This window comes from Echiichthys vipera (assembly GCF_963691815.1).
Source record: "Echiichthys vipera genome assembly, chromosome: 11".
NCBI lineage: Eukaryota > Metazoa > Chordata > Actinopteri > Perciformes > Trachinidae > Echiichthys > Echiichthys vipera.
In genome coordinates this window covers 5,108,058-5,123,605 of record NC_139836.1, presented here as the reverse complement: position 1 = coordinate 5,123,605, position 15,548 = coordinate 5,108,058, and the positions used below count along the sequence as shown (strand labels likewise).

The 15,548-nt window shown below is 40.5% G+C and overlaps 1 protein-coding gene across 1 annotated transcript; it reads left to right on the top strand.

Annotated features, from left to right (window-relative positions):
• The first annotated feature begins 2,996 nt into the window (after positions 1–2,996).
• wbp1la (WW domain binding protein 1-like a) lies at positions 2,997–14,569 on the top strand. The gene is made up of 4 exons (XM_083922841.1): positions 2,997–3,166; positions 7,473–7,575; positions 9,261–9,422; positions 10,327–14,569. The coding sequence occupies exons 1-4, from the start codon at positions 3,104–3,106 to the stop codon at positions 10,812–10,814; spliced, it is 816 nt and encodes a 271-aa protein (XP_083778967.1). The 5' UTR covers positions 2,997–3,103; the 3' UTR covers positions 10,815–14,569.
• Positions 14,570–15,548: the final 979 nt, after the last annotated feature.

Genomic DNA, 15,548 nt, shown 5'->3' with positions numbered 1-15,548 from the left:
TGTGCCACCCCCAAGCCCACACCCCAAGATACAAATTTCCCAGCCTCCCATACCAAACCCTCCCAGCTCTTACCCCTAACCTGTCAGTCATTCCTGGGTCCCTGGAGATCAGGGGACCACAGGCCTGTCAGACCTCCAGCAGCCCCTCAAAGAAATATCCTGCCTCCCGTCACAACCCACCCTCCCTCCCCTACCTCACCCCCATCCCTCTTGGGCCCGCCAAACAAAATAAAGTCACATTGAAGAGAGAGTGACCGGGGCTCCTGCTTTGCAGATCAGTCAGTGGATACCTGATTGTCACTCACGGGGTTGGGCCCTTAATCCTATTGTTTCTCCGACAGGATTACTCACTGTGGTCCCTCTCTCCCTGTGACTGCGCACGGGAGAAAGGCCAGATTAAGGGGATTAGCGTGTATCCTCCTGACTTGTCAAACTGGGATGTAAGGAACCATTGACTTTCTTGGGGACCCTGAATGAGGAGAGGCAGAGAGGTGCCTAAAGAAGAGGTCATGAAAGGCAGCGAACAAGCCAAAATTCCCGAAAGGACAATGTGATTTGTTTGCTTTTGTTCCCTTGAACTGGGCTGAAAAGTTCAAAGGGCCGGCCCCGAGGAGAGGAGAACGCCAAGACTAGAGAGATGGAAGGAAAGAGACCGATTTCATATCACTACAAAGAAATTCATGACAATCAACTGCTGCTTCACCAGGATTAAGGCTTTACGAAGGGGCATTTACAATTGTGGTTCATTTGCATGTCAGTATATATATATATTTTTTTTTTGTCATGAGTACTTTCTCCCAGTATGTGTGCAATAAGGCCTAATTTGTTTTCAGAACAAGGTAAATCTTTCTGAGTTTTCACATCACTAACGCATACCAGATCCACTCCTGTTCCAGAAGTGTTCAGAGGTTTCTTTATCTGAGCTGCAGAATGAGCATCCAAGGCTTTCAAAGTTAAATGTTCCTGGAAGGAACTCACTGCAAGTATAAATATCATTTACTATTTTAAAAGGAATTTCTTTAGCAGCTGCTAAAAGAAATAGACCTGGACTGAAGGGACATCTTTGAATAATGGCCTTGTTTAAATCAAAGCGAGTTGTAGTACCAAATGGTAATGCAACTGAACTATTTCTGTTAATATAAAAGGTTTTTATTGTCTTTATACATTTGGGTCCATACCCATTATGTTGTAGTGCTTGGGTTTTTTTTTTTTTTATTTGCAAATTTGAACAAATATATTACAAACAGAACAGTATGGCATCATGCTTGACAAAGATCGAGGTATGTAAAGACAGTCAGTTCTCCTTTCAGTAAACAATACACATTAAATGACATTACATTACATAAGAATACTTAAATACTTAATAAGATACAGAGGTATAAAAAAGACAATAAGTAAGGCAAAAATAAATTGTATTGTATTGTATTGTATTATTCATTTATTTCAGACGTGTAATCCAAAGATGAGAAAAAAAACAAAAACAAAAAAAAACAACACATTGAGAAGAGAAAAAAGAAGAATTAACAATTTACACATACAGTCTGAAAAGGGGATGGAAGGAAGCAACGCTTATAAATTTCCAACCCCTCACCCAGCACCACCCAACCCAAAATAACATATTATAACAATACAATATATTGTAGTGACACAAACAGATATACATGACAAACAAAACAGACATATAGACAGACAAACAGACAGACAGGCCCAAACTTGTACATGTAAAGAACTTAAATGAATAGAATAGAATAGAATAGAATAGAATAGACTTTATTGATCCCACAGCGGGGAAATTCACGTGAGCAGTAGCTTACACACACACAGACAGCACAGACCCTTAGTTTACATAAGGTAAACAAAGATAATTAAAAATAAAATAGAAGATAAAAATAAAAAATAAGAATAGAAAATATACTATATACAATATACAACAATTTACACTATGTGTCATAAATATGAAGTGGAAAAACTACAGTGGATGGAAATACTAAGTACAGATGTTACAAATATGCATTACAAAAGTGACTTGTGATGATGTGGAAGTGTAATTGCACATGGGTGAATTGACAAAATAAACATAACAATCATTACAACTTATTATTGCTCTGTTGCCTATATGTTCTGGAGGGAAGAGGGGGTGTAGAAGCAGGAAAAGTTTGGGCCTGTCTGTCTGTTTGTCTGTCTATATGTCTGTTTTGTTTGTCATGTATATCTGTTTGTGTCACTACAATATATTGTATTGTTATAATATGTTATTTTGGGTTGGGTGGTGCTGGGTGAGGGGTTGGAAATTTATAAGCGTTGCTTCCTTCCATCCCCTTTTCAGACTGTATGTGTAAATTGTTAATTCTTCTTTTTTCTCTCCTCAATGTGTTTTTTTTTGTTTGTTTTTTTTCTCATCTTTGGATTACAAGTCTGAAATAAATGAATAATACAATACATAATACAAAATTATTGTGCAGTCTGACTGCGGTCGGGATGAACGACCTGCGGAAGCCGTGAAGCCGTGGGCTATACTGTTATAAATCTTCTTTTTTTTTAAAAGTCATGTAACTTCTCTGTGGTACAATTACAGTTCTTATTATTGTGCTGGGATTAAATGGACCCAGCACCACCCAACCCAAAATAACATATTATAACAATACAATATATTGTAGTGACACAAACAGATATACATGACAAACAAAACAGACAAACAGACAGACAGGCCCAAACTTGTACATGTAAAGAACTTAAATGAAGCCGTGGGCTATACTGTTATAAATCTTCTTCTTTTTTAAAAGTCATGTAACTTCTCTGTGGTACAATTACACTTCTTATTATTGTGCTGGGATTAAATGGACCCTGCCTTCACGGTGACACATGATGCACACGTCACCGAAAGCCCCATTTCAGAGTGACAACAGAAAGAGCCAATCGCTGCCCGAGAAACGACACCATTTACGAATCGGACCAATGGCTGCGAGTCAGGGCGATGTGAGGAAACGCTGGCTGAAGTTGAGCAGGACTTGTTTTGTTTTGGTTAGCCACCGAAACGTTTTGGAAACAATGCGGCTTTTAATTTACACTTTAGCGGTTAAGAAAAATTAACATATTTTTGATAATGGGGTCACTGAAGTTCAACGGTGGACAAGTAGATTCATCGACGGCGGCTACAGTCTCCGAGGTAACGACGTTCTTCTACGGTTAACCACACAGTTAACGTTAGCGGAGTTAGCTAACGTTAACTGTGTGGTTAACTAGTTAGCCTGTTGGCTCAAACGTGTAAGCTCGAGTATCGACTGACCAGGTCGGCTTATTTTTTCATTCTTTGGTCGCTGGCTACAGGCTGGTGGGCTCATACTAACGTACGCTGCCGTGTAACGTTAGGCCAGTTTCCGTGTTGGCCCCGACAGTCAAACAAAACGTTACTGAAGTTAAAGTGAGCAGTGAAGCAAGTTAGACCAGGCTGGGTAACTTCACGTTAGGTAACAGCGTCAACAGGGATGGGCAGTGAACGTTACACAAGTTCAGATTTCTGTTTACATCAAGTTAGACGGAGGGTCAGCTGGCATTTGAACGTAACTTTACTTAACGGTAGCTATAACGTTACTGTAGCAACTATAACGCTCAGTTTTATGACTAAAATATGATTGGAAACTTTAAAAAAAGTCATAGACATTCAAAGTAACGTTTGTTTTGGCGCGACACATTTTACAAACTCAGTAGTTGCATCCCTTTAACTGAAGACGTACAGTAAAGAGGTTTTCCTGTTGTGATAGCTACATGACTGTTGTTGTCAGGGCTGCAGTTCCGATGTCAGGACTGAGGGAGACACCAAAGTGACATTTGTTTTCTTGATGCCCGTATGTTACTCATACCATCAGAGGCGGATTGATACACAGGCTGGCCTAGGCTTCAGCCTAGGGGCCCTAGGTGTGCAGGGGCCCCGGATTGGCCAGACTATTTATAAAAAAATGTTCATTTACTGCACTGGGGAAAAAAAACTTGCTTCCTATAGTGGAAGTAGTTCCATATAGTAGTTAGAAACATTGACTTTGATTGGGTAGATATGCGACACATTTACCCAATCAGCTGCCGTCATGTGGCCGGGTTCAGAAGGTCAGTTTTGTTGTCAAATGATACGTCCCTCACTGTTACCAGACAGTACAGCGGCAAAATGTCAGAAAGGAAATGCGATAGTGGAGCACGGAAAAGAAAAACACAACGACTAAAAGATCAATGGGACCAAGATCTACTATCGCAAATCCCTAAATTGACAGGACTTTTCAAGGTTGTGGACTATTCTTTTGTACTAGATTGGGATTTTTTTCTGATAAAGCATGATTAATAATGTAGGGGGCCCAAACTAATAGTAGCCTAGGGGCCCATGACCACCTTAATCCGCCACTGCACACCATGCCACCATAAGTAACAACTTGGTAGAGGCTCCTCATATCATTCAAACAGTACTGCACATGGAATCATTGACTGTGCTTACCTTGTTTAAACAGCCAACATATCACTGCTTACTTAACTGTTATATTAGTAAATCATCATTTAAGGGTCTATAAGGTCATCTAATGTCTACTCACCCTAGTTCTTCTCATCATCTCCCTTTTCTCCCAGTGTATGGGACTACTTTATGCATTACTCATTGGTATGGATGAATATCAAAATACAAAGCCCTAATCAAGGTGTGTAAACGAACTGATCATGTTTTTACAATGCCAGTTATGCTGGTAAAAAGTTCTAAAAAACCCAGTTCTAGAGAACATTAAACACAACACAAGTTGACCCAACAAAATGATTTGTCCCACAATTCCGATCATTTTACATTACACGTGAATCTAAAATGTGAAGACTGTGAAGTCTGAAAATACATTTGTTCAATTCTGAATAATCTAGGGTATTTTTATTGGGGGGCAATTCATGTTTTTCAGAGGACATGCCTCGTCCCCATAGAAACAGAAATGGAAATTCAATGTACTGAATGAAAATAAAGTGATGGCCTATTTAATGTATTATGGCTGGACTATTATTATCCACTGGAGATCAAAATATATCAAAATATACCACTGCTGTACTAGCATGTTTTTTTATTAACCAAGGCACTTAGTGATCGAAATTAGAGAATACTCTCAGATCCCTCCCAGTTATTGGTGTTAATCTGCACCTGGTCACAGTTGACTTCATTGTTGGACACACCCTATCTATCTGCAGCTCTCCTGGTTACTTTGAAAGATGGAAGCTGCTCTAAGGAGACTGAAACCCTGAGACAGCAGGTTGTCCAGATGAAGGCCAAAGGGACGACCCTCTCAGTCATCAGAGAGAGGTTGGGCGTTCACAGTCAGTGTGTATGGTTGTTTTTTTTACACAGCAGGAGCAGGTCCCTACTACATCGCAGTTAGACAGTTAATAATTAATAGCCAATCATGTTTGGGAAAGACATCTAAATTATGACACCCAAGAAAGTGACATGCAAACTTTGCAAGAAAAACTTTGCCTATCACTAACGTTAGACGAACATGACCTACCACCTTAAACATGTAAGTAAAGTTAGACGAACATGACCTACCACCTTAAACATGTAAGTAACATTAGACGAACATGACCTACCACCTTAAACATGTAAGTAACATTAGACGAACATGACCTAGCACCTTAAATATGTACGTAACGTTAGACAAACATTACCTACCACCTTAAAACATGTAACGTTAGATGAACATGAACTACCACCATAAACATGTAAGTAACGTTAGACAAACATGACCTACCACCTTAAACATGTAAGTAACATTAGACGAACATGACCTAGCACCTTAAATATGTACGTAACGTTAGACGAACATGACCTACCACCTTAAACATGTAAGTAACGTTAGACAAACATGACCTAGCACTTTAAACATGTAAGTAACTTTAGAAGAACATGACCTACCACCTTAAACATGTAAGTAATGTTCGACAAACATGACCTACCACCTTAAACATGTAAGTAATGTTCGACAAACATGACCTACCACCTTAAACATGTACGTAACGTTAGACAAACTTGACCTACCAACTTAAGCATGTAAGTAATGTTCGACAAACATGACCTACCACCATAAACATGTACGTAACGTTAGACAAACTTGACCTACCACCTGAAGCCTTGCTTAGTTGACTAATCGCTCTAAATGACAACCACTGGTTGACCAAGGGAATCCTTGGTCGGGGCAGCCCTACATTTAATTTACACAGGAGTATCTAATATAGGCCTTATGTTATGGTTATTTCATATAGACTATTGATTTATTGAATAAACTAAAGACATGCTATATGGTGATATTTTCTTTTCGAGATATCAATTGACCTATATCGTGTTAAAAGATTTTGACTCTGGCAGAAACTGGTATGTGAATATATTTTTTACCCCTGTATCACGTTTTTAGGGGCATTCTGAGATTTCTTGGGGCATTTTTGTTCTTTGCCACCTTCATTTTGACCCTGATTGACATTCCTAATCAGGTCACACAATCCAATGGGTCACAGAATATGGTGTAAAAACAGTATGACAAAAAAGGAAAGATCAGGATGGGCTGGATGTATCTCTTCAGCACTCTTGCTAGCATTAGCTGAGTCAAACTCATGCTGCTTGTTCAGACTGTGTCCAGCAGGTCTGTAAGCACCATTTACAATCTGAATAGAAGTGACATATTGGAATCTAATCATACCAGTTGGTTAGCTGTATTACGTATCAAATAATTAGTCTCTGCTCAGAGACAGTTAGTGTTGCTGCCGATAGAAGTGGTAGTTTAATGTGTCAGCCCCTCGACAGTCGTGGCTGCCTGACGCAGTTCCACTGAGGTCAGAGGGGTGCAGCAATGTTTACTCGGCCAACGTGATATCTGATTCCAGAGGATCTGCTCCGACAGTTTCTGAGCAGCTGAGCTCAAGTTTGTTTTCTTCAACAAGAGAAGCAACAATGTGGAAAGCACAGGCATGAGGGTTAGAGCTGCAACCATTGGTCCATTTATCGATTAGTTAAGCCACAGAAAATTTTGACGATCAGATAATCATTTAAGAACTGTATTTTTTCCCCTATCCTTTTATACCTGCAGTTAATTTATGCATTACTTATTTTATTACATATGATCCTATATTCATCCTCAACCACCGTTGTTAAAATAGTGCTTAAAATAGTGCTCAACCGTATATTACAAAGTGGCATTGTGAGCCGTATTGGGTAAGATGTATTCTAAAAAGTAGTAAGGTTGTTATGCTTACATCGTGTGTGACAGTGTGTGGCCACTGTAGTGCCATGGTGGTTAATTTAGTTTGACTTTCCGGGATTTACGAGAATATAAAATGTGCTTGCTTGCTATGACGTTTTATGTTTATTTTTATTTAGAAAATGCCCAGCTAAATCCGAAATCTATATGTGGGTTTTAGTAGCTTCCTCAGCCCAATGTGTGTGACAGAGTGGTATGTTTGTGTATTTACAGGCAAAGCTTGTGTGCCAGGGAGTAAACAACCAGAGCTACATCTGCGAGTCAGGTCACTGCTGTGGAGAGACCCAGTGCTGCAGCTACTACTATGAACTGTGGTGTGAGTTACCTACCTCCTCTTTTTTCATTCTGAGTGTGTGAATGGTTCTCTTCATGACACTTAATATAGCGTTTGCTATATTTTTACTTTAATCTATGAATATTAAGCTTTAAAGTAAAGGAAATCTAAATGCAACAAAGGGAGGAAGCAGAATGAAAAAACTGTTTGATAAAGGTCAGGAGTGGTACCAGTGAAAGTGTAATGGTCTTTTTTGGCACTTGTATACATCACAGTAGCATAATAAGAGTCTCTACTCATAAAATGAAGCACCAACAACGTAGTTAGTAAACCTGGAGTTGTTTTGAAGGACTTACCTACTGGCCCCTGTACCAGCTCCTCTCATAGTAAAGTCCATTCAAGTGGATTACCAAAGTTAATCCAAAAGGAAGGAGCCTATTGGTGCTTTGTTTTCTGTGTAGGGACTCTTCTCATGATACTGCAGAGGTTTGCTGTTATTTTCAGCAGAATTAGTGGTTAAAAAAGACGTCTAAAGGCCTTCATCTTACTGCCCCGAGCTAATTACTGTTAGCCACGTCTGTCTGTTAGCGACTCTACCGGATTTGTCTGTCAGTAGTTCAGACACGAAAAAAACTGTCTCGATGGCTTATTTGATGTATGTGAGTGCTGAAAAAGACCATGGGATGATTTTGCACTGGAATGACACTGTGGTTTCAAACTGTCACTTGCAGTCCGCACGTGTTTAGCTGTGCCAGTTAAATAACCTGGCACTGCACACTGTACTGTTGAATACAGTCGTTATGCACTTACCGGGACCACTTCTTCGTCGTCGTCTTTTTAATGGTGAATTGCATTGGGTGGAGCATTACCACTACCTGTTGTCACCTGCCAAAAATATATACAGACCAGGCCCCCAGGAAGTGCACCAGCTTTAAATCCAATTTGACATAGTGGAATTTCAACTATCAGGTCTGTCACATGAAAAAACTTTTACTGTCTTACTTATTTTCTTACAAGGCAAAAGTGACGGAAATCTTTGGATACATTTTTACATAGGAATGAAAGGAGCTCTGCCTCGAACGCTGTATCCAGTTATTTTTATACATCCATGATACTGGCTTGTTTTCACACTATCTGACCACTGTATAGTGGTACTCAGTGGATAAAACACATGTATAACTTAAATTTGCATAATTAGGTGTCGGCTGCTTTAATCGCAACTGCTGCAACTTCGTCGTCCGCCATTTTCATTTGAATGAAATTTGGTGAATAGTGTGCACCATCCAGGTACTGGTAGTGCACTGCAAGTTGCTGTTTTTCGTCAGTGTAAACACACACTATGCACTGAACATGCCTCAATTTTAGGAGCTCAGAAACACCGAAGTGTAGGTGAGGTGTAAACGTAGCAGAAAATATGCGTTTTTAAACGTAGTATTGTGGATGTCGTCCAAGTACAGAAGAGTGTGAACTGAGACACAGTGTAAGACAGGCTGTCAAATCTCTTTTTCAGTTACATGGTGTTGGCACAGTAAAGTAAAAAATAATTCTTTGTTCTTAATTTTTTTTAAATGGATACACTTAACGGGTTTTGATCATTTATTGATAAGAATTTAGTAAAAACCATATTTGGTCGTATTTGACAGTTTTATTGAAAAAGACAATTTCGTGACATTTGTCAAGAAATGTATTGAGTGTGTTCTGGTGCATGTACTGTGGGCTCTCTGCAGGGTTCTGGTTGGTGTGGACTCTGATCATTATCCTGACCTGCTGCTGTGTTTGTCAGCACTGGCGCTCCAAGCAGCGCTTCCAGCAGCAGCGCCGGCAGAATGAGATCAATCTCATCGCATACAGAGAGGCTCACAACAACTCTCAACTACCCCTCTATCTCAGTGAGTAGCTGTCAGGCATGCTGTCACTCTACACATTCAACACATGGTTAGTGTCTACATCTCAGACATATCACCAGACCCACATTATACGTGTTTGTAAATCAAATGGGGAAAAAAAGATTCTAGCTTTCTGAGCTAGAATGGCCACCGCTCCAACCAGTCTGATGACTGATAAGAGATATCTGCAGTGTTTCTATTTCCACTTTACTTAACACTACTGAAAGCTTTGTAAACTTAGTAATGTTCAACAAGTGTGCAGATTTCTCTTTTATCAGAAGTCTTTTCTAGTACAATATTCAAATGTTAATGTGTGTAGCAAAAGTCTTACTGGTCCTTAGTCCATTACAAAAAAAAAAACAATAGTATGAGGCTTTAGCAGTTTAAGTAAGGCCAATCAAGTGGAACCTTTTGAGGTGGTCATACGTCTAAATGAAGTTACTGAAGGCACAGTGTATTTTCAGGGTTGAGCTTGCAGGGACTGTCACTGATCAAACACTGACGGTGCAGCTGTTCCAACTCATCTTGTGCTTCATTCTCAAAACAAGGAAGTACTCTATTATTGATTTATAACCGTTTTAAGACAAGGGGACTCATTTTTAAAAGCCAGAGAGAAAGAGAGATCACATGATCACACTAACATCTGGCTGCAGAGACCTGGGCAAGTGACAGAGAACAGTGTGGGGATGCTGTGACTGAAAGAAATCCAAATCTAAAGCACAAAGAAAATGATCAAACACTCAACAGATGGTGTACTTTGGAGACAGAAGCTCTTTGTTTCATTTTCCTCCTGCATTTCATTCATTCCATCCAACGTGCAGCAGTTAATGTCACAGTGATGGGAATGACTGACATGATGACATGACTTGTCATCTTTCATACTTGTCTGTATTGTGTTATTCTCCAGGATTCTTGCCAACCTACCTGCTGCCAGCCTATGAAGAGGTAGTTGACCGCCCAGCCACGCCTCCTCCACCTTACACCCCTCTTCAGTCAGGACCTTTGGACACAGACCCACCTGAAGTATCTCGTTGCCCCGACTCAGCTATCTCCGTCCTCAGTGATGCTGATGCAGCACTCCCTGCTCCTCCAGAGATCACGCAGACCCACCTTCATAGTGCTCACAACCCCAACAAGGACTCGACACCGGGCAGGTACCGGCGCTTCACAGGGGATTCTGGGATCGAAGTGTGCGACGGCCAGGAACTGTGGGATCAGCACAGCTTTTTAGAACGAGAAGAAGAGACAGAGGAAGAGGGGGCGGGGGAAATGGAGGACCCGTGTGATGGCTGTGGTCCCGAGACCTTTGAACACAGCCGTGTTAGTAGTGCAGCCATTCATGAAAACACAGATGGACACACAGTTGAAGATACAGAGCCACAGTCTCTTAGGTAATCCAGAATAATGTCTTTGATATCTGCAGTCATGAAATGAAACTCTGCGGCAGTCACAGATGCAATATATAGTACTTTTAGTGCTCAGGGGTTTGGTCTGTTTGTACAGCGTGTGTTTGTGACGGACCTGAAGACAAATGAAAATTATGACTTTTAACAATTTCCGAAAAATGTAAAGTTACATTATGCAACTTCTGGTTAGAAGCAAGAAGTATATTTTTGGCCACGCTCCGCTCCTCCTCATTTTCATGTAGAAGTTTGGACAGCTGCCCATGCTTTGAAATGCTCTTCTATTCAGTCAGGTGGCAGCACTGATATTCATGTTTACCTACACAGTTCTTTATGCTTTGTTCAATGGTTCTGAGTCACAGTGCCCCATGTGACGTATGTAAAAACACACTAAGCTGACATCATGAAGGCAGACTGGTAGGTCTTCACATGTTGGTGTCTTGCTCATAAAGTGGCTCTTGAACACACTGTAGACAGCCAACTAGCACGTACATTCTGCACCTATGTGAGAGGAAATAATTTCCCATACAAGCAGGCGGCGGTAGTCTGTATTTATCATTCAAAAAGGGAAATCGGAAGGCCAACAGGACGGACCCAAGAAGACAACCCAATGTTGAAAGAGTAACATTTACTATGCACGGGCGAATAGTCACACAAACAATTATGAACCGCTTCTGCGAAAAAGCTCAATGGATAAAAAGAGTTTGTTTTCCACCTCAATGCCTCTTTACTTTCGTCGTTTCTTCATTTTTCTCACTGACGTAACTGCCAATCAGAGGGATTTCACTCACGAGTTCCGACGCTGATTAAACATGCTGTGTCGGCAGAAATACAGCCCACGAGGGCTGACTAGTAACTACAGTGCGGGACACACCTCAGAAACTAGGCCAACAGCCACTCACCGTCAGCCTGACTTTGACCAGCCGACTGTCAGTCTGGTGAACCCCAGCCTTAAAGATATAATCCGTAAGATTTACAGCTATGTTATTGTCTGTTTAGTTCCTGTCTATCATGGAGTGATGCAAAAGAATGGTGATTGAACATATGACCCACTGAAAGCACTTGTTGTGTCTGTGGATACATTCCCTCCATGGATGCAAATGCACCGCCATGTTAGTGGCGCTGTTTAGTCAGTCAGAAGCAGTATGCTGTGTTTCATTGTTATTGGAAATCAGGAACATCAAACTTCCGAGTCAGGCTTGTGCGTGCGTGCGTGTGTGTGTGTGTTTTAGGTAATATATAGGGGATGGAGTGGAAGTAGAGAAGTAAATGTGTTTCAATAAAGTTTACAAAAAAACTAAAGTGAAAAAAAGAAGGCAAGACACATCTCAACCACGACAAGATGGAGGCTCTGAAAGAACAGGCTCACCGGCAATTACATCTTACCGCCAAAGAGTCCGCTAGAAACAACGCATCTCAAATCTTACGGATTGCGACTGTAAAGAGGCTGATGCTCTGTCACTGACTGTAGCGTTAGACTAGTCCAGCTCCAAGGGTTCAGCTATCTGACATGAGGCATATACCTGTTTATACCACGGTAGCTAGAGCTTGACCAATACTGAAGTTTTGCAGCTGTTGATACTTGAAAGTGTTTTTGAATCCAATACCCATATAGCAAAATATGTTTTTTTGAAAAACCTGACATGAACACTTTGATTAGGATCCCTTGCGTTTATTCTGAAAGCATTGTGACCAAGATCTGTACCAACCAGAACATTTTACAGTGTAAAAATAAACATAATGTAACGCAATGTAAACCACCTCAAACACTTGTTTTTGATTCTGGCTAGTGATAAACTGAAGTCAGCCTGCTGTCAAGTGGTAGCATTCACTTAACCTTTCAGCTTACAGTAGGCCATCCATGTGAGTAAGTACCTCAGGTTGTCAGGTATTTAGCCAAAATGTTTCTGGACAGATTTTGTACAAAAATGACTGTTTCCTGGGATATAACTTTATAATAATCTAAAATGACAAGTATTACACCGGGGGACTTTATCCATTCCACTCACTCCTAACAGCTGTGGTTTAGAACAAGTGCAGTTGGGCTGGTGCTTTCAGCTCCATGCTGGTTGGTTTGATTGCCTCGTCCACACAAGCACAGGTTCAACTCATTTAAACTAAACTGCAGTTGAGCTTGTGAATATCCAAAATATTAGTTTTCTGCTCTGGTGAGGATCATTAGGTCTTGTGTGAGTCTTCAGTTAGCTGTCACACTGGTGCACAGTATATGAGGTGCCGTAGTGCCATAATGTGTAGCCTTGTATAGCATTTGTGTAGAGAACATTAAGGTGAACTTACTCAGCTGTGGGAAACTGAGGAGCCCTTCTGTGTACTCAATGATACACTGCCTATAGTTAGGCACGATACTCTTGAAATAGTTATTTTTTGTCTTATAAGCTGAAATAAGACAACAAATCCACATTTCCCAACTTTATTTACACATTTTGCCTGATAACAAGTGGGGGAAAATAAATCATAATTTCTGAAAATTAATAAAAACTGAAAAACTAGAACATCAGTGTTGTAACAGTGATGAGTCCTCAGATGTAATCCTTTGTGGAGGCTCCTTTTTCTTTAATTCCAGCATCAGTCTGTTTGGATCTGTCTCTCCCAGCTTTGTGCACCTAGAGTGGGAATATTTCCCTGTTCTTCCTGCAGAACTGTTGGAGTTCAGTCAGATTCTGTGGTGAGCGCTGATGGACTGCACTCTTCAAGTCCATCCACAGATGTTCTGTAGGATTCAGGTCAGGGCTCTGACTGGGCCTCTCTAGGACCTTCACCTTCCTGTCCTTTAGACACTGGGTTGTTTTTATGGAGGTGTGTTTTGGGTCGTTGTCTTGCTGAAGGGGAACCACCTGCCCTTTTTCAAGTGTCTCACAGAGGGACAAAGGTTTTCCTTTGTTTTTTTCCAAACGTGGCTCTTGGAGTTCAGCCCAAAAAGTTCAGTTTGGTCTCATCTGACCATATAACCTTTTACCTCATGGCATCAGAATCTTCAATATGTTTTTAAATGAGACTCAGTGGGACATTTTTTCAGAAGAGCCTTCTTTCTCTCCATCCTGCCAAACATGTAGAACTTGTGAAATTGTTGTCACATGCACAGATGCACCAACCTCTGCCATTAACAATACTCTGAACGGTCCTCAGATGGAGAGTTAAAGCCTTTGAAATCTTTTATATCCTTCTCCTAACTTGTGCTTATCCTATCCATCCTGGAGGCCTATACCTGAGAATGTTTAGAGTGGTTATTCTAAAGGGGGGGGAATCACTTGATTGTTGTAAGGCAAAATGTAAATCAAGCTTGAAAATAAGAAATGTAATAAAATTTCAGCCATAAGATACTTTCAAAAGGGTATGACTTTCTATAGGCAGTGCAGGAAGTACAGTAAATGATGAATCTCCAGTACTTCCTGTTCAGAACACATTAAATTTGGTTAAAATACTGCACAAACATATATATATATATATACATATCTGAACATATTACCACAAGTGTGTTTATTCTGAAAGCACTCACACGTGTGTTAGGGAGTGTTGCTTGTGTGTATACAAAGGGAATGCTGGAGGATGAGCTCCATGTGTGTCGGTGACAACCCATCCCGTGCACCGAGGACACTTTATAGTCAGTGGACATTTTTTTTCTACGTACAGTGTGCAGCATTGAACAGTGGTCTTCAGCACCTGTTCTTACACCATGTGCATGTGCTCTCCCTTATCTGCTGAATGAAATTATATTTTTCTGTCGCATTTTGTATAAATATGGTCATTAAAAGTTATGGAGAACACATGGCTACTATTGTTTTTCAGTTCTTTAAATTACAAAACAAGATGATTGAATACAATTGTAAAACTATATTTATACAGCACATTGTATTCCAGTTGAGATGTATTGAGCCTCACAGAAATACTATATAGAATTACAACTTCCGTGTTAAGAGGAAAACTGTCATGTCTGGATAATCCAGAGCCTCATTTTTAGATTGTATTGCAACAATGCAGACTTTTCCATAACTTATCTAAGACTAGGCGTAGACTCAGGATTGGACTGGGCTGTACTGTCTGATGGTTTGAAAAATATTTATTAAACAGATCATAGTGTGTCCAGACTGAAGCAACCACCCAGGATTCGTACAGGTGCTTGAAATTCTTTGAAAATGCTTGAATTTGATTATGTTGTGTTTTCGAGGTTTAAAAAGTGCTTGAATTTTATATAAATTACTTAAATACTACTGGGGCGGTAGTAGCTCAGTCCATAGGTGACTGGGCTGGTAACCGGAGGGTTGCTGGTACAAGTCCCTGTATGGAGCGTGGACTGGTGGCTGGAGAGGTGCCAGTTCATTGCCTGAGCACTGCAGAGGTGCTGTTGAGCAAGGCACCGAACCCCCAACTTCTCAGGGCGCTGGTCACTGGCAGAGATGTTAGAGCGAGGGGGCTCTAACATCTCTCCATTGGTTGCATGTATATAGGTCCTGTCTGCATGTGTGTGTTTTTCAGGCCTGTGTGTGTGTGTGTGTGTGTGTGTGTGTGTGTGTGTAAAATGAAAAATAATAGCGTGAAAATTGAATTTCCCCATTGGCGAGACTCATAAAGGAATTCTTCTTCTTCTAAAAATGCTTGGCATTGCATCCACATTTCTTACACAGCAAAAAGCTATAGAATAGAAATATAATTTATTATCTTATCCTTGTGCTATTATTATTATTATTATTATGAAACAATTTTAGTT